General features: G+C 48.7%; 2 protein-coding genes across 9 annotated transcripts in view; one reads left to right on the forward strand and one right to left on the reverse strand.

The window, feature by feature from the left end:
- Positions 1–20145, forward strand: part of LOC139242937 (uncharacterized) — a 596540-nt gene that overhangs the window by 170620 nt on the left and 405775 nt on the right. The window lies entirely within an intron of this gene.
- On the reverse strand, positions 4592–7260 carry LOC139242948 (uncharacterized). The gene is made up of 3 exons (XM_070870596.1): positions 6732–7260; positions 6458–6620; positions 4592–6323 (listed from the first exon to the last, which is right to left on the reverse strand). Exons 1-3 carry the CDS (start codon positions 6840–6842, stop codon positions 5665–5667), a joined length of 933 nt encoding a protein of 310 aa, XP_070726697.1. The 5' UTR covers positions 6843–7260; the 3' UTR covers positions 4592–5664.

The raw sequence follows: 20145 nt of genomic DNA on the forward strand, positions 1-20145 counted from the left end.
GGAATATCACTCTGCAATACAATCATAGAAACATAGGGGTCAAGTTTCAGTCTGAGTTGCTCCAATTTTTTTGGAGCAACTGGTTTAGAATGGAGTATTTTCGAAATTGCAATTCTCGGCATTTAGTTTGCTCCAGTTCTAGTCAGTGAGAACAGTTTCATTTTGGAACAGATTTTTTTTTCAAAAGGGGGCGTGTCCGGCCACTTACGTCTGTTTTGAAAGTTTAGGCAGCGAAAACTTACTCCAAACTAACTTAGAATGGAGTAAGTCTAGATTTTTGTACGCTCAGAAAAACCTTGCCAACACTTTAGAAATCAGGCGTAGGTTACAAATCAGGCGTAGGGAACGAGGGGGCGGGGAGGGGGAAGTAATTAAATTTTACAAGCATTCAACAGTCTTAGTTATAGACTGAGATTATACAAATACAAATATAAGTTATACAAATAAAGAGCCATCCTGAATAAAAGATTATAAACAAAGCAAATACAAAAGATTGAATATTCCTACCTGTGTGAAGCAGCAGCAGCCTTCGAGCTGCGGTGCTTCAGGTCGGCCTTCCTTCCATGTAGGAGACAGGGGCGGCGTCAGTGGTTTGACGGCAGCCGAAGACACAGCAAGCAGCCTTCGAGCTGCGAGGGAGGCTGAGGCCATTCGGCCACAGGACAGGATGAGGCAGCCAGATAGCCAGTTTGAAACTTAAATTTGTAATTGCAGAATGGGTGCTGCTTTGTCAACACCACGGATTATGCAATAGTTCGCCAGCAATTCACTGCATAGGAGAGAATTGATTAGAGCTCACCATACCAGGAACGTCACAGCCCGTAGGCTGATGGGCAGGAGACCTGACCCACATCGGCAATATCGAGCCAGGCGCTCGTACCTGGACATAAGCGAGGCTGATTGTGTCAAAAGGCTGCGTTTCCGCAGAGAAGTTGCCGTTGAGATCTGTGATATGCTTAGAGCAGATTTACAGCCCAGAAGCAGAACACCAACTGCCTTGTCTGTTGAAGTGAAGGTAACAGCTGCACTTGCCTTCTATGCCTCGGGATCGTTTCAGGCTACAACTGGAGATGTGTGCACCATCTCTCAACGTGCAATACATGCCTGCATTTACCAGGTCACGGCTGCACTGTATGCGCGAAGGAATGACTTCATCAATTTCCCAATGACCGACCGCACAAGCGATCCATGAGAGGGCTGTGGGCTCCTTCAGGATTGCTGGCTTCCCAAAGGTGCAGGGCTGCATTGATTGTACCCACGTAGCCTTGTGAGCACCTGTGGAGGATTCCGAGCAGTACAGGAATAGAAAAGGTTTCCACTCCCATCAATGTGCAGCTCGTGTGTGACGACAAGCAGCGCATCATGTAACTCGATGCGAGATACCCTGGCAGCACCCACGATGCGGTCATCCCTCGCGACAGCGTTCTATCTGACATGTTTGAGCAGCAGCCAGAAGGGCAGAGCTGGCTACTGGGAGACAAAGGGTACGGCCTGACCACCTGGCTCATGATGCCCCTACACGTGACACGGACAGAAGCTGACCGTCAATACAACATGGCGCACATTGCGACGCGCAGCATCATTGCGAGGACCATTGGCATATTGAAACAGCGTTTGCGATGCCTGGACCATTCCGGAGGCCACTTGCAATACTCTCCTCAGATTGTCAGTCACTTCACTGTTGTGTGCTGCATGCTCCATAACTTAGCCATCATGAGGCAGCAGGAGCTGGTAGTGGAACCAGAAGATCCATGTGAGGGTCCAGTGCCTGATGATAGTATTTTGGAAGAGCAGGATGAGGACGATGACGACGATCAGGAAAGCATGCAAATGCCTGATGCCGGAGCACGAGGTCGGAGACCGCCCTCCTTTAACGATTGTTCGAGCCCTGCGCCAGCAGCTCATCCGTGAACGCTTCAACTACTGATGCCTGAGGGCTCTGCGACCACTATTGCACATGGACATGTTTATTCTTTGCAGTTGTTCCTACGTTGTGTTGTGTTAATGGAACATCGAAACATAGAAAATAGGTGCAGGAGTAGGCCATTCGGCCCTTCGAGCCTGCACCACCATTCAATGAGTTCATGGCTGAACATGCAACTTCAGTACCCCATTCCAGCTTTCTCGCTATACCCCTTGATCCCCCGAGTAGTAAGGACTATATCTAACTCCTTTTTGAATATATTTAGTGAATTGGCCTCAACAACTTTCTGTGGTAGAGAATTCCACAGGTTCACCACTCTCTGGGTGAAGAAGTTTCTCCTCATCTCAGTCCTAAATGGCTTACCCCTTATCCTTAGACTGTGACCCCTGGTTCTGGACTTCCCCAACATTGGGAACATTCTTCCCGCATCTAACCTGTCTAAACCCGTCAGAATTTTAAACGTTTCTATGAGGTCCCCTCTCATTCTTCTGAACTCCAGTGAATACAAGCCCAGTTGATCCAGTCTTTCTTCATATGTCAGTCCTGCCATCCCGGGAATCAGTCTGGTGAACCTTCGCTGCACTCCCTCAATAGCAAGAATGTCCTTCCTCAAGTTAGGAGACCAAAACTGTACACAATACTCCAGGTGTGGCCTCACCATGGCCCTGTACAACTGTAGCAACACCTCCCTGCCCCTGTACTCAAATCCCCTCGCTATGAAGGCCAACATGCCAGTTGCTTTCTTAACCGCCTGCTGTACCTGAATGCCAACCTTCAATGACTGATGTACCATGACACCCAGGTCTCGTTGCACCTCCCCTTTTCCTAATCTGTCACCATTCAGATAATAGTCTGTCTCTCTGTTTTTAACCACCAAAGTGGATAACCTCACATTTATCCACATTATACTTCATCTGCCATGCATTTGCCCACTCACCTAACCTATCCAAGTCACTCTGCAGCCTCATAGCATCCTCCTCACAGCTCACACTGCCACCCAACTTAGTGTCAACCGCAAATTTGGAGATACTACATTTAATCCCCTCGTCCAAATCATTAATGTACAATGTAAACAGCTGCGGCCCCAGCACAGAACTTTGCGGTACCCCACTAGTCACTGCCTGCCATTCTGAAAAGTACCCATTTACTCCGACTCTTTGCTTCTTGTCTGACAACCAGTTCTCAATCCATGTCAGCACACTATCCCCAATCCCATGTGCTTTAACTTTGCACATTAATCTCTTGTGTGGGACCTTGTCGAAAGCCTTCTGAAAGTCCAAATATACCACATCAATTGGTTCTCCCTTGTCCACTCTACTGGAAACATCCTCAAAAAATTCCAGAAGATTTGTCAAGCACGATTTCCCTTTCACAAATCCATGCTGACTTGGACCTATCATGTCACCTCTTTCCAAATGCGCTGCTATGACATCCTTAATAATTGATTCCATCATTTTACCCACTACTGAGGTCAGGCTGACCGGTCTATAATTCCCTGTTTTCTCTCTCCCTCCTTTTTTAAAGTGGGGTTACTTTGGCTACCCTCCACTCGATAGGAACTGATCCAGAGTCTATGGAATGTTGGAAAATGACTGTCAATGCATCCACTATTTCCAAGGCCACCTCCTTAAGTACTCTGGGATGCAGTCCATCAGGCCCTGGGGATTTATCGGCCTTCAATCCCATCAATTTCCCCAACACAATTTCCCGACTAATAAGGATTTCCCTCAGTTCCTCCTTCTTGCTAGAGCCTCTGACCCCTTTTATATCCGGAAGGTTGTTTGTGTCCTCCTTAGTGAATACTGAACCAAAGTACTTGTTCAATTGGTCTGCCATTTCTTTGTTCCCCAGTATGACTTCCCTGATTCTGACTGCAGGGGACCTACGTTTGTCTTTCCTAACCTTTTTCTCTTTACATATCTATAGAAGCTTTTGCAGTCCGTCTTAATGTTCCCCGCAAGCTTCCTCTCGTACTCTATTTTCCCTGCCCTAATCAAACCCTTTGTCCTCCTCTGCTGAGTTCTAAATTTCTCCCAATCCCCAGGTTCACTGCTATTTCTGGCCAATTTGTATGCCACTTCCTTGGCTTTGATACTATCCCTGATTTCCCTTGATAGCCACGGTTGAGCCATCTTCCCTTTTTTATTTTTACGCCAGACAGGGATGTACAATTGTTGTAGTTCATCCATGCGGTCTCTAAATGTCTGCCATTGCCCATCCACTGTCAACCCCTTAAGTATCATTCGCCAATCTATCCTAGCCAATTCACGCCTCATACCTTCAAAGTTACCCTTCTTTAAGTTCTGGACCATGGTCTCTGAATTAACTGTTTCATTCTTCATCCTAATGTAGAATTCCACCATATTATGGTCACTCTTCCCCAAGGGGCCTCACACAACGAGATTACTAATTAATCCTCTCTCATTACACAACACCCAGTCTAAGATGGCCTCTCCCCCAGTTGGTTTTTCAACATATTGGTCGAGAAAATCATCCCTTATGCACTCCAGGAAATCCTCCTCCACCGTATTGCTTCCAGTTTGGTTAACCCAATCTATATGCATATTAAAGTCACCCATTATAACTGCTGCACCTTTATTGCATGCACCCCTAATTTCCTGAAACAGTTTTAATGAAAAAATATTTTATTGAAAAGTTAACGTCACTGTAATAAAATATTTGTTGTATCAAACTTCACTTTTTAATATGACTCTTGAAGATCACTTAAAAACTTTACGATCACTTATAAACTTGTAAAGTTACAAAACAATCTCAATGTGAAAAATCTTACACTCTTAAGATCACTTAAACTTCAAGATCACTTTTAGGTGCAAAATTAAATAAGTTACAAAAAGTGAGAGCATTTACACGATAAGATCACTTCAAAACCCTAAGATCACTTATATGTTGTAAAGTTACAAAACTTACAAAACAATTTCAATGTGAAAAACGCGACGACAGCTACATCAAGAACAAGAACAAAAGCAGCAGAGAAAGGCTGCAACCATCTCTCATCCACATCTCAGTGAATGTTCACTTCTTCATGGGGGTGTCATTTGACTGGCGGGGCTGTGTGCCCTTATTGCAGCAGCTGTCCCCATGAGGGGCCTGTGCTGTCGTTTGCATGCCCTCCCTGACGGCCCTGTGTCGTCGATTGCACTCCCTCGGACATTCCCTCCCTAAGTTCCCGTGTCATTACTGCTATTTCTACCGTCAGGCCCGTCACCTCTTCACCCACTGCACTGACGCTACCGATGAGTGATCGGGTAAGCTCTTTGGTCTCCATACCCATTGCCACAACCTGAGCCGCATCTGTTGCACGCTGCATCTCAGGAGAGCGCGTCTCCAATCTCCTTCTCCTCAGCCTGGGTCTGCCTCACAGCACCACTGCACTGGAGGCGCGGGCAGGGACGATGGGACGCTCGGTGTTCCAAACGGCACCACTACACAGGGAGGCGCGAGCTGGGACGCTGGGACGCTCGGTGTTGCAGACGGCAGTACTAGAGAGAGAGGTTCGGGCTGGGACGCTGGGACTGTGGGATGGTCTGTGTTCCAGACGGCAGTACTAGAGAGAGAGGCATGGGCTGGGACGCTGGGACGCTCTGTTCCAGACGGCAGTACTAGAGAGAGAGGCGCGGGCTGGGACGCTGGGACGCTCTGTTCCAGACGGCAGTACTAGAGAGAGAGGCGCGGGCTGGGACGCTGGGACGGTGGGATGGTCTGTGTTCCAGATGGCAGTACTAGAGAGAGAGAGGCACGGGCTGGGATGGTGGGACGGTCTGTGTTCCAGACGGCAGTACTAGAGAGAGAGGCATGGGCTGGGACGGTGGGACGGTCTGTGTTCCAGACGGCAGTACTCGAGAGAGAGGCGCGGGCTGGGATGGTGGGACGGTCTGTGTTCCAGACGGCAGTACTAGAGAGAGAGGTGTGGGCTCGGATGGTGGGACGGTCTGTGTTCCAGACGGCAGTACTAGAGAGAGAGGCGTGGGCTGGGACGGTGGGGCACTTGGTGTTCCAGACGACAGTACTAGAGAGAGAGGCGCGGGCTGGGACGGTGGGGCACTTGGTGTTCCAGACGACAGCACTCGAGTGCGAGCCGTGGGCTGGGATGGTGGGTGAATGGGTGTAAACTGCTCCAAGATACCAGCAGCAGCACTGGGACCCACAGCATCGGAATCAAAACCATAGAAGGTGGAACCAGAACCTATGCTGGGGGTTGAAACTCTGATGCCCCTTGATGGGGGCTCATAAACATTAATTTGGAAACTCTCCCCTGCAGACATTTGAGTCATCGCTGCCATCATCCAGTCTGGTTCGTCCGCATCTGGTTGTACTGGTTCTTGTTCAGGATCCTCAGGATCCTCAGGGTTGGCATCATCATCATCATCATCATCATGTTCTGCAAAATATATCAGAACAGTCAAATGTTTAACAGCAAGGGAGGGGGCCGGATGGGTGACATGAGTACTCTTACACATAGCAGGCCAGGCAGCAGGTTGATTTGAAGGGCCACGATGCATTTTCAGGACTTACCCTGTTCCTCGCGTGCGGGCCCAGCTTGTGCTGTACTGATTGCTTTTCTCCATGTACGACTCATCATAGCAGCTACCCTCTGTTCCAAGGGTGTCAGTGGATGCAGATTGGGCACGTCTCCTCCTGTTCGAGTTGCTTCCCTTTTGTTGTGGGCCAATTTCTTCTGCAAAGAGTAAAATATAACTTTTTACAGAGTGTGTCAGTCTGCAAGGTGGGACATACAGATAGCCACGTTATAATTATGATTACATTAAAAATGGAAAATATTACTTACACTAACTACTAGACCAAGGTCGTGCCATTTCTTTTTACACTGGCTTCCAGATCTCCTGGTACGCACCACTGCGCAGTAATCTTCTGCAACTTGGTTCCAGTGTTTCTTCATTTCTTTAGGTGGCACTTTTATGCGACCTCTGTTGCTGGTATCTAGCTCCTGTCATCTCTGCTCAATTATGTTGACTAATATCTCCACTTCCTCATGCAAGAAATTCTTTGTTCTTGGTGGACGTTGTTCCATTGCAAAGTTGAATTAGCACTCTTATTTCTCAAAACACACACTCCTTAATTTGCATGCACCAATGCAGCACCTGTTCTGCAAGTTTAGCAGTGAAAAGCTGCACTCACTGATTTCAGCAGGTGATTTATTCAACAGTGCTGCTAAAAGCACTCCTTCACACACAAAAAAATCACTAAAATTAAATCACAAGCCTGGATAGGTTAAGTGAATGGGCGAAGGTTTGGCAGATGGAATACAATGTCAGAAAGTGTAAGGACATCCACCTTGGGGAAAAAAAACAGTAAAAGGGAATATTATTTGAATGGGGAGAAATTATAACATGCTGAGGTGAGGAGGGACTTGGGGGTCCTTGTACATGAAACTCTTTTTGGAGTTTATCTGCAAAAACAAAAGACATTAAACCGTGCCACCCTACCTGGGTGACACACCAGACATTTACAAGGCCCTTTTTTTTCCAATCCCAAAAAGTTAGTTTGCAGGAGCAGCAGGTAATCAGGAAGGCGAATGGAATGTTGGCCTTCATTGCGAGAGGGATGGAGTACAAAAGCAGGGAGGTCCTGCTGCAACTGTATAGGGTATTGGTGAGGACGCACCTGGAGTACTGCGTGCAGTTTTGGTCACCTTACTTAAGGAAGGATATACTGGCTTTGGAGGGGGTACAGAGACGATTCACTCGGCTGATTCCGGAGATGAGGGGGTTACCTTATGATGATAGATTGAGTAGACTGGGTCTTTACTTGTTGGAGATCAGAAGGATGAGGGGTGATCTTATAGAAACATTTAAAATAATGAAAGGGAGAGACAAGATAGAGGCAGAGAGGTTGTTTCCACTGGAAGGGGAGACTAGAACTAGGGGGCACAGCCTCAAAATACGGGGGAGCCAATTTAAAAGCGAGTTGAGACGGAATTTCTTCTCCCAGAGGGTTGTGATGGATCCGTTGATAAGGATCACGGCCTGCATGTCGTCGTGGAGCAGGCGGAGGATGGTGATGAACTTTTGGGGGCATCCGAAATGGAGGAGGGCGCTCCATAGACCCTCGCGGTTGACAGTGTCAAAGGCCTTTGTAAGCTCGAAGAAGGCCATGTATAAGGGCTGGTGCTGTTCCCTGCATTTTTCCCTCAGCTGTCGCGCTGCAAAAATCATGTCCGTTGTGCCCGTAGGGGACGAAATCCGCACTGCGACTCCGGGAGGAGCTCCTCAGCTGCAGGGAGAAGACGGTTGAGGAGAATTCTAGCAACAACTTTCCCAGTGGCTGATAGCAGGGAGATTCCTCTGTAGTTGCCGCAGTCGGACTTGTCCCCTTTCTTAAAGATGGTCACGATCACTGCATGCTCTCCTCCTCCAGATGAGCGAGATGAGGTCATATATTCGCACCAGCAGTGCCTCTCTGCTGTACCTTAGTGCCTCAGCAGGGATTCCATCCGCTCCTGTAGCCTTGTTGTTCTTAAGCTGTCTTATGGCTTTATCTACCTCGTGCAGTGTTGTGGTTTCACTGAGGTGGTGGCGAGTAGCATGCTGCGGGATGGAGTCGAGAACACTCGAGTCAAAGGCAGAGTCTCGATTGAGGAGATCTTTGGAGTGCTCCTTCCAGCGGGCCCTGACTGCCTCGGTGTCCTTGATGAGTATTTCCCCGTTCTTGGCCAGCATTGTGGTGGGGCTTTGGGCCTGTGCTTTCTCCATCCACCACCTGTTATTTAGGTCCTGGGTTTTTGTTGGACCTCAGCCTTGAGCCGTCTGTAACGCTGCTTTGCTGCTCCCGAGTTGCGTTGTTGCTTCAGGCTCAGAAATGCTCTGCGCTTGTGATCTACTAGCTCTTGGATCCCCTGAGCATTCTCAGTGAGAGTGAGTGAGCTGTGATACCTGGAGACACCAGCAAGGGGAGTGAGATAAGGTTAAACTGAGTGAGCTGTGATACCTGGAGATACCAGCAGGGGGAGGGAGATAAAGGTGAGACTGAGTGAGCTGTGATACCGGGAGATACCAGCAGGGGGAGGGAGATAAAGGTGAGACTGAGTGAGCTGTGATACCGGGAGATACCAGCAGGGGGAGTGAGATAAAGGTGAGACTGAGTGAGCTGTGATACCTGGAGATACCAGCAGGGGGAGTGAGATAAAGGTGAGACTGAGTGAGCTGTGATACCGGGAGATACCAGCAGGGGAAGGGAGATAAAGGTGAGACTGAGTGAGCTGTGATACCGGGAGGTACCAGCAGGGGGTGGGAGATAAAGGTGAGACTGAGTGAGCTGTGATACCTGGAGACACCAGCAGGTGGAGGGAGATAAAGGTGAGACTGAGTGAGCTGTGATACCTGGAGATACCAGCAGGGGGAGGGAGATAAAGGTGAGACTGAGTGAGCTGTGATACCTGGAGACACCAGCAGGGGGAGGGAGATAAAGGTGAGACTGAGTGAGCTGTGATACCGGGAGATACCAGCAGGGGGAGGGAGATAAAGGTGAGACTGAGTGAGCTGTGATACCGGGAGGTACCAACAGGGGGAGTGAGATAGAGGTGAGACTGAGTGAGCTGTGATACCGGGAGATACCAGCAGGTGGAGTGAGATAAAGGTGAGACTGAATGAGCTGTGATACCGGGAGATACCAGCAGGGGGAGTGAGATAAAGGTGAGACTGAGTGAGCTGTGATACCGGGAGATACCAGCGGGGGAATGAGATAAAGGTGAGACTGAGTGAGCTGTGATACCGGGAGATACCAGCAGGGGGAGTGAGATAAAGGTGAGACTGAGTGAGCTGTGATACCGGGAGATACCAGCAGGGGGAGGGAGATAAAGGTAAGACTGAGTGAGCTGTAATACCGGGAGATACCTGCAGGGGGAGGGAGATAAAGGTGAGACTGAGTGAGCTGTGATACCTGGAGATACCAGCAGGGGGAGTGAGATAAAGGTGAGACTGAGTGAGCTGTGATACCGGGAGATACCAGCAGGGGGAGTGAGATAAAGGTAAGACTGAGTGAGCTGTGATACCGGGAGATACCAGCAGGGGGAGGGAGATAAAGGTGAGAGTGAGTGAGCTGTGATACCGGGAGATCCCAGCAGGGGGAGTAAGATAAAGGTGAGACTGAGTGAGCTGTGATACCTGGAGACACCAGCATGGGGAGTGAGATAAAGGTGAGACTGAGTGAGCTGTGATACCGGGAGATACCAGCAGGGGGAGTGAGATAAAAGTGAGACTGAGTGAGCTGTGATACCGGGAGGTACCAGCGGGGGGAGTGAGATAGAGGTGAGACTGAGTGAGCTGTGATACCGGGAGATACCAGCAGGGGGAGGGAGATAGAGGTGAGCCTGAGTGAGCTGTGATACTGGGTGATACCAGCAGGGGGAGTGAGATAAAGGTGAGACTGAGTGAGCTGTGATACCGGGAAATACCAGCAGGGGAGTGAGATAAAGGTGAGACTGAGTGAGCTGTGATACCGGGAGATACCAGCAGGGGGAGGGAGATTAAAGGTGAGACTGAGTGAGCTGTGATACCGGGAGATACCAGCAGGGGGAGGGAGATAATGGTGAGACTGAGTGAGCTGTGATACCGAGAGATACCAGCAGGGGAGTGAGATAAAGGTGAGAGTGAGTGAGCTGTGATACCGGGAGGTACCAGCAGGGGGAGTGAGATAAAGGTGAGACTGAGTGAGCTGTGATACCGGGAGATACCAGCAGGGGGAGTGAGATAAAGGTGAGACTGAGTGAGCTGTGATACCGGGAGATACCAGCAGGGGGAGTGAGATAAAGGTGAGACTGAGTGAGCTGTGATACCGGGAGATACCAGCAGGGGGAGGGAGATAAAGGTGAGGCTGAGTGAGCTGTGATACCGGGAGATACCAGCAGGGGGAGGGAGATAAAGGTGAGGCTGAGTGAGCTGTGATACCGGGAGATACCAGCAGGGGGAGGGAGATAAAGGTGAGACTAAGTGAGCTGTGATACCAGGAGATACCAGCAGGGGGAGTGAGATAAAGGTGAGACTGAGTGAGCTGTGATACCTGGAGACACCAGCAGGTGGAGTGAGATAAAGGTGAGACTGAGTGAGCTGTGATACCGGGAGATACCAGCAGGGGGAGTGAGATAAAGGTGAGACTGAGTGAGCTGTGATACCGGGAGATACCAGCAGGGGGAGTGAGATAAAGGTGAGACTGAGTGAGCTGTGATACCTGGAGACACCAGCAGGGGGAGGGAGATAAAGGTGAGACTGAGTGAGCTGTGATACCGGGAGATACCAGCAGGGGAAGGGAGATAAAGGTGAGACTGAGTGAGCTGTGATACCGGGAGATACCAGCAGGGGGAGGGAGATAAAGGTGAGACTGAGTGAGCTGTGATACCGGGAGATACCAGCAGGGGGAGGGAGATAAAGGTGAGACTGAGTGAGCTGTGATACCGGGAGATACCAGCAGGGGAAGTGAGATAAAGGTGAGACTGAGTGAGCTGTGATACCGGGAGATACCAGCAGGGGGAGGGAGATAAAGGTGAGACTGAGTGAGCTGTGATACCGGGAGATACCAGCAGGGGGAGGGAGATAAAGGTGAGACTGAGTGAGCTGTGATACCGGGAGATACCAGCAGGGGGAGTGAGATAAAGGTGAGACTGAGTGAGCTGTGATACCGGGAGATACCAGCAGGGGGAGGGAGATAAAGGTGAGAGTGAGTGAGCTGTGATACCGGGAGATACCAGCAGGGGGAGGGAGATAAAGGTGAGACTGAGTGAGCTGTGATACTGGGAGATACCAGCAGGGGGCGTGAGATAAAGGTGAGACTGAGTGAGCTGTGATACCGGGAGATACCAGTAGGGGGAGGGAGATAAAGGTGAGACTGAGTGAGCTGTGATACCGGGAGATACCAGCAGGGGGAGGGAGATAAAGGTGAGACTGAGTGAGCTGTGAGTGGAATGTGGGAGGCCAGCCAGGTGTGTGTTGGAAAAGTCAATTCTGGGTGTAACAGATGTTACCTCTTCTTCCTGTTATTCAGTGTGCAACCTCCCCATATTTAGCAACGTTATCATTTGTTCTTAGTGCTGAATCTTTAGAACCCGGGAACAGTTCCTGTTTTGTATTTCTTACCTTAGAACGATTGAACCCGATACAGAAATCTCTCAGTACGTAAAGGTCATGTATTTGTGAAATATTGTAGCATGGCACACAGCTGGGATTATATTGATCAATGCAGATTTTAATTTCATTCCATGGAAACACTACGAAACAAATTTAATTTAATTAGCAACTATCACAGCCCCAGGGAGCTTCCGTTTACTGCCAGTTACAATGATTCTCAAATGTGGTCGCTATCGCACTGTCAGGAATGGTAACATACAATGTGAAGGCAGAGGAAGGAGCGTGCGGCAAACCAGTCCCACCCTCCCCTTCCCTCAACCACTGTCTGCCCAACTGTGGCAGGGACTGTGGTTCTCGTATTGGGACTGTTCAGTCGCCTAAGGACTCATTCTAAGAGGGGAAGCAAGTCTTCCTCGATTCCGAGGGACTGCCGATGACAACGATGACAATTTTCTCACAGCAGTGTCCCACAAACAGCAATGTGATAAATAATTCGATAATGTGTTTGAGGGATGTTTGTTAAACGATCAATGTGCACCAGAACAGCCGGGGAGAACAGCCCTGCTGATCCTCGACTACTGCGGTGGGATATGTAACCTCCATGTGAGAGGGCGAACAAGACTTCGGTTCGACTGAATTATATAATTTCCAATTATACAGGGCCTTGGTGAGACCGCACCTGGAGTATTGTGTACAATTCTGGTCTCCTTACCTAAGGAAGGATACACTTGCCATAGAGGGAGTGCAGCGAAGGTTCACCAGACTGATTCCTGGGATGGGGGGATTGTCCTATGAGGAGAGATTGAGTAGACTGGGCCGATATTCTCCACAGTTTAGAAGAATGGGAGGTGATCTCATTGAAACACGCAAAATTCTCACAGGGATTGACAGGGTAGATGCAGGGAGGATGTTTCCCCCGGGCTGGGGAGTCTAGAACCAGGAGTCACAGTCTCAGGATACGGGGTAGGAAATTTAGGACTGAGATGAGGAGAAATTTCTTCACTCAGAGGGTAGTGAATCTTTGGAACTCTCTGCCATAGAGGGCTGTGGAGGCTCAGTCATTGAGTATTTTCAAGACAGAGTTCGATAGATTTTTGGATTTTAAGGGAATTGAGGGATATGGGGATCGGTCGGGAAAGTGGAGTTGAGGTTGAAGATCAGCCGTGATCTCTTTGAATGGCGGAGCAGGCTCGAGGGGCCATAGGGCTGATGAGAACGGACACACAAACACAGTGACATTAGTCTAACCCGCCCGCCTCTTTAACACACTCTCGCTCACACAATGTTGAAATCTGCACATTCACACACAAACTGTTCCCAGATTTACAGTTCCCAGCACAGGTTTTCCTCTCCCCTCCCCTCGGCTGTGCTGCCGATTCTCGGGTCAGTTGTAGTTTCCCAGCTCGGTCAGTGTTAAACACTCTGAGCCCGGTTCTCCTCACAGTGTCTGTTCCCAGATTCAGGGGCAGGAGCCGATCACAGCTGTGGCTGACTTAACCCATCTCTGCTTTAAGTTGTTATATTGTTCGAATGCAGAAATATGTTTGACTAACATGAAAATACAAATGATGTGCTCACTGCCCCTGCAGCCTCTCTCTGTCTGTGTCTCCTCCGAAAAGGAGGAACATATAACAGTAACTGGTGTCCTATCCATCCCATACTCAACACCCAGAGATGGCTATCAGAGAGAGCGACAGAGAGACAGACACAGTATCAGTCTTAAACTTCCGAAACAGAGACATTATCAGTCTTACACGTCCAACAGTGTTTCCCATCATCATCATCATAGGCAGTCCCTCGGAATCGAGGAAGACTTGCTTCCACTCCCAAAGTGAGTTCTCAGGTGGCTGAACAGTCCGATACGAGAGCCACAGACCCTGTCACAGGTGGGACAGACATTCGTCGAGGGAAGGGGTGGGTGGGGCTGGTTTGCCGTGCGCTCCTTCCGCTGCCTGCGCTTGACCTCTTCACGCTCTTTGCGTTGAGACTCGAAGAGCTCAGCGCCCTCCCGGATGCACTTTCTCCACCTCGGGCGGTCTTCGGCCAGGGTCTCCCAGGTGTCAGTGGTGATGTCGCACTTTGGATAAGAACATAAGAATGAGGAACAGGAGTAGGCCATCTAGCCCCTTGAGCCTGCTCCGCCATTCAATAAGACCATGGCTGATCTGGCCGTGGACTCAGCTCCACTTACCCGACCTCTCCCCATAACCCTTAATTCCCTTATTGGTTAAAAATCTATCTATCTGTGACTTGAATACATTCAATGAGCTAGCCTCAACTGCTTCCTTGGGCAGTGAATTCCACAGATTCACAACCCTCTGGGAGAAGAAATTCCTTCTCAACTCGGTTTTAAATTGGCTCCCCGGTATTTTGAGGCTGTGCCCCCTAGTTCTAGTCTCCTCTACCAGTGGAAACAACCTCCCTGCCTCTATCTTGTCTATTCCTTTCATGATTTTAAATGTTTCTATAAGATCACCCCTCATCCTTCTGAACTCCAACGAGTAAAGACCCAGTCTACTCAATCTATCATCATAAGGTAACCCCCTCATCTCCGGAATCAGCCTAGTGAATTGTCTCTGTACCCCCTCCAAAGCTAGTATATCCTTCCTTAAGTAAGGTGACCAAAACTGCACGCAGTACTCCAGGTGCGGCCTCATCAATACCCTATACAGTTGCAGCAGGACCTCCCTGCTTTTGTACTCCATCCCTCTCGCAATGAAGGCCAACATTCCATTCACCTTCCTGATTACCTGCTGCACCTGCAAACTAACTTTTTGGGATTCATGCACAAGGACCCCCAGGTCCCTCTGCACCTCAGCATGTTGTAATTTCTCCCCATTCAAATAATATTCCCTTTTACTGTTTTTTTCCCCCAAGGTGGGTGATCTCACACTTTCCGACATTGTATTCCATCTGCCAAACCTTAGCTTAACCTATCCAAATCTCTTTGCAGCCTCTCTGTGTCCTCTACACAACTCGCTTTCCCACTAATCTTAGTGTCATCTGCAAATTTTGTTACACTACACTCTGTCCCCTCTTCCAGGTCATCTATGTATATTGTAAACAGTTGTGGTCCCAGCACCGATCCCTGTGGCACACCACTAACCACCGATTTCCAACCCAAAAAGGACCCATTTATCCCGACTCTCTGCTTTCTGTTCGCCAGCCAATTCTCTATCCATGCTAATACATTTCCTCTGACTCCGCGTACCTCTATCTTCTGCAGTAACCTTTTGTGTGGCACCTTATCGAATGCCTTTTGGAAATCTAAATACACCACATCCATCGGTACACCTCTATCCATCATGCTCGTTATATCCTCAAAGAATTCCAGTAAATTAATTAAACATGATTTCCCCTTCATGAATTCATGCTGCGTCTGCTTGATTGCACTATTCCTATCTAGATGTCCCGCTATTTCTTCCTTAATGATAGTTTCAAGCATTTTCCCCACTACAGATGTTAAACTAACCGGCCTATAGTTACCTGCCTTTTGTCTGCCCCCTTTTTTAAACACAGGCGTTACATTAGCTGCTTTCCAATCCGCTGGTACCTCCCCAGAGTCCAGAGAATTTTGGTAGATTATAACGAATGCATCTGCTATAACTTCCACCATCTCTTTTAATACCCTGGGATGCATTTCATCAGGACCAGGGGACTTGTCTGCCTTGAGTCCCATTAGCCTGTCCAGCACTACCCCCCTAGTGATAGTGATTATCTCAAGGTCCTCCCTTCCCACATTCCTGTGACCAGCAATTTTTGGCATGGTTTTTGTGTCTTCCACTGTGAAGATCGAAGCAAAATAATTGTTTAAGGTCTCAGCCATTTCCACATTTCCCATTATTAACTCCCCCTTCTCATCTTCTAAGGGACCAACATTTACTTTAGTCACTCTTTTCCGTTGTATAAATCTGAAAAAGCTTTTACTATCTTTTTATGTTTTGCGCAAGTTTACCTTCGTAATCTATCTTTCCTTTCTTTATTGCTTTTTTAGTCATTCTTTGCTGTTGTTTAAAATTTTCCCAATCCTCTAGTTTCCCACTAACATTGGCCACCTTATACACATTGGTCTTTGATTTGATACTCTCCTTTATTTCCTTGGTTATCCATGGCTGGTTATCCCTTCTCTTACCGCCCTTCTTTTTCACTGGAATATATTTTTGTTGAGCACTATGAAAGAGCTGCTTAAAAGTCCTCCACTGTTCCTCAATTGTGCCACCATTTAGTCTGTGTTCCCAGTCTACTTTAGCCAACTCTGCCCTCATCCCACTGTAGTCCCCTTTGTTTAAGCATAGCATGCTCGTTTCTGACACAACTTCCTCACCCTCAATCTGTGTTACAAATTCAACCATACTGTGATCACTCATTCCGAGAGGATCTTTTACTAGGAGATCGTTTATTTTTCCTGTCTCATTACACAGGACCAGATCTAAGATAGCTTGCTCCCTTGTAGGTTCTGTTACATACTGTTCGAAGAAACAATCCCGTATGCATTCTATGAATTCCTCCTCCAGGCTACCCCGTGCGATTTGAGTTGACCAATCGATATGTAGGTTAAAATCCCCCATGACTACTGCCGTTCCTTTTTCACATGCCTCCATTAATCCCTTGATTATTGCCCGCCCCACCGTGAAGTTATTATTTGGGGGCCTATAAACTACGCCCACCAGTGACTTTTTCCCCTTAAATCTCCACCCACAATGATTCAACATTTTGTTTATTAGAGCCAATATCGTCTCTCACAACTGCCCTGATATCATCCTTTATTAACAGAGCCACCCCACCTCCTTTCCCTTCTTGTCTATCTTTCCGAATTGTCAGATACCCCTGTATGTTTAATTCCCAGTCTTGGCCACCCTGCAACCACGTTTCTGTAATGGCCACCAAATCATACCCATTTGTAATGATTTGTGCCGTCAACTCATTTACTTTATTTCGAATGCTGCGTGCATTTAGGTAGAGTGTTTTCATCCTAGTTTTTAATCCATGATTTTTAGTTTTGACCCCTCCTGCAGCCCCTTTATATTCAGTGGCCCTTTTTGTTTTTTGCCTTGGGAGACTTTACCAGGGAGGCTTTGAGGGTGTCCTTGGCTCGTTTACCATGACACAGCTCCGCATAAAGCATCTCCGCATAAAACAGTGTTTCCACAGCACACTAAATAATAGTATACCGCCTTCACAACCAATACAAGAGAGAGCGGACAGCAACAGAGAGACAGAGCGAGGGGAGAGGGCTGAGTGAGAGACAGGAGGGCGGTGAGACTCAGAAAGACATGCACAGTATCAGTTCCAGACTGACCTGTGAAGTCCTGTTTTATTCTGAAATTTCCCATTGGAGAGACAGAAGACGCAGTCTCCTCTCTCACTGATATTGTACCAGAGACAGACACATTATTAATCCCACACTGTGGGACAGTGTCAGAGAGTGAGAGAAACAAAGGCTCACATTTAACCCTCGCTTGCCTGTTGTAATCTCTGCAATCCTGCAGCTCAGGGCCGTTCGGTGTTACTCTCAGTGACCGAGTGTTTGACTGTAATTAAACTAATCGCGACTGTTTCTGTCAGATATTAACTCCTGCACAGTCCGAGCAAACGCTCCCTCGTCCCTCCGATGTTTCTGCAGGATTGCTTTGTGAAAACGGGCTCATGGAGAGAGAAACGGAATGACCTCAAATTGAGCATCTCCGAGGGACAAGGCTCCCAGCTTTAATCATTCTCTGCCCTTTCCCCCCCCAGGCCCAGTTCCTTTGCTCAGATTCTGTTCAAAGTAAATTGGGAAAAGTGCACTTTGAGTTTTACAGGTTGAATTATTGCAGAGAGTTGCACATGCGCGGTGCACCCCGCCCCCTGTGTCGATTCCCAGTGAGCAGAAGAGCATATGTGCCCTCCCCTCGCCCAGCCCTGCCTGTGATCGCCATTCGCTCAGTGAGCGGAAGAAGATGGTTTCAAACAGCCGGGAATGGAGAGCCCGTGGCCCCGAGGTAAGGCAGCGAGCAGCAGCCTCCTTACAGCAGCGCAGCGCTTTGGGAGCGTGTCCACAGATGGGCTCAGAGACCGGCACTGAGTCCGGGGGGAGTTCAGGGGGCTGTGTGTAAGAGGCAGAGTGGAGCAAGAACCAGTGTCAGTGCAGGGTGTGAGTGGGGAGGGAGAGGCCATTCTCGGGCTGTGTGTGGGCAGTGTGTGTCCGGGGGGCACACACTGATAGAACAGTCAAACATAATATAGCTTATTTTTGGCAGCTGCTGCAGCATTTTACATAACTCGATCGCAGTGCCAACGTTGAGCCTCCTGTTGCGTTTGGTTCACAACAAAGTGCCAAGCCACTAAAGGGGCTCCCATAGTGACGGGGCCCCTCCCTCACCGCCAACAACCCCACCCTCATAGGAGAAGGCCAACTACCCACAAGCAAAAGTGGCACTAAGGGTAGACTTAACAACTTTGCTCTCCCAGTGTCTACCACGTATTGGTATTTGTGATCGAGGTTGAGATTCAGCGAGTGATTGTGGCGGAGGTTCGGCGAATGTTTGTGGCGGAGGTGTGGCAAATGAGGGTGTGGGGCCCAGAAGAGCTGAGGGCCCAGGGGCAGCACGGGCCCAGCCCACACTGTGCGATATGTGCACGCACTAGGTCCGTGCAGCAGAGCAGGTCTCCAGTCGTCCTGGTTAACCCTTGCCACTGGACCAAGACCGAGCTCTGTCAAGCCCATGTGGTGGCTGGTGTGCAACGGTCACCACACGTTAAAAAATCCACGCACAGGTATCTTCCACCCTTGGAGTTAACAGGACTGGATTATCAGGTCCTTCATTGAGACATCTGTGAACTCATCCTCGCTTCAAGGGAGCGCCTATGATGATGAGGGGCAAGGGAGAGAGAATGGGCAGAATCTGCTGTTTACAATCATTGCTGCTTTCTCTCTCCAAACCAGGAGTCAACGTTCCTGGTTTAGTTCCGTCGGGGGCTGTGTGTTTGTCAGAGGCAGAGTGGAGCAGGAACTGGTTCCGGAACATGGAGTGAGTGGGGGAAGGGAGAGGCCATTCTCGGGATGTGTGTGGACAGTGTAAGGTAACAGAGAAAGTAAACCACCTCGCTCTTTCAAATCATAGAAACATAGAAAACAGGTGCAGGAGTAGGCCATTCGGCCCTTCGAGCCTGCACCACCATTCAATATGATCATGGCTGATCATGCAAATTCAGTATCCCATTCCTGTTTTCTCTCTATACCCCTTGATCCCTTTAGCCGTAAGGGCCACATCTAACTCCCTTTTGAATATATCTAACAAACTGGATTCCACAACTTTCTGTGGTAGAGAATTCCACAGGTTCACCACTCTCTGGGTGAAGAAGTTTCTCCTCATCTCGGTCCTAAATGGCTTACCCCTTATCCTTAGACTATGACCCTTGGTTCTGGACTTCCCCAACATCGGGAACATTCTTCCTACATCTAACCTGTCCAATCCCATCAGAATTTTATATGTTTCCACGAGATCCCCTCTCATTCTTCTAAATTCCAGTGAATATAAGCCTAGTCGATCCAGTCTCTCCTCATATGTCAGTCCTGCCATCCCGGGAATCAGTCTGGTGAACCTTCGCTGCACTCCCTCAATAGCAAGAACGTCCTTCCACAGATTAGGAGACCAAAACTGTACACAATATTCAAGGTGTGGCCTCACCAAAGCCCTGTACAACTGCAGTAAGACCTCCCTGCTCCTATACGCAAATCCTCTCGCTATGAAGGCCAACATACCATTTGCCTTCTTCACCTGCCTGCTGTACCTGCATGCCAACTTTCAATGACTGATGTACCATGACACCCAGGTCTCGTTGCACCTCCCCTTTTCCTGATCTGTCACCATTCAGATAATATTCTGCCTTCGTGTTTTTGCCCCCAAAGTGGATAACCTCACATTTATCCATATTATACTGCATCTGCCATGCATTTGCCCACTCACCTAACCTGTCCAAGTCACCCTGCAGTCTCTTGCTGCTTTCTTTCCCCAAATCGGTAGTGAACGTTCCTGGTTCAGTTCCAATCTCACCGTGTCTGTTGTTCTTGGACAGTGAGCAGTGGAAACACAGCCTGACAATGAGGGTGTGAGGAGTTTCACAAAGTGCATCTATTGCAGG

This window comes from Pristiophorus japonicus, unplaced genomic scaffold (genome assembly GCF_044704955.1).
Source record: "Pristiophorus japonicus isolate sPriJap1 unplaced genomic scaffold, sPriJap1.hap1 HAP1_SCAFFOLD_154, whole genome shotgun sequence".
Lineage (NCBI taxonomy): Eukaryota > Metazoa > Chordata > Chondrichthyes > Pristiophoridae > Pristiophorus > Pristiophorus japonicus.

Excerpts from the sequence above, each read along its gene's own strand:
- LOC139242948 (XM_070870596.1), bottom strand. The coding sequence starts at position 6,842 with ATGAAGAAACACTGGAACCAAGTTGCAGAAGATTACTGCGCAGTGGTG. Across the intron at positions 6,621-6,731 it reads ACCTTGGTCTAGTAGTTAGT|AAGAAATTGGCCCACAACAA; the intron begins GTAAGTAATATT and ends TACTCTTTGCAG. Across the intron at positions 6,324-6,457 it reads GCCCGCACGCGAGGAACAGG|AACATGATGATGATGATGAT; the intron begins GTAAGTCCTGAA and ends TATATTTTGCAG.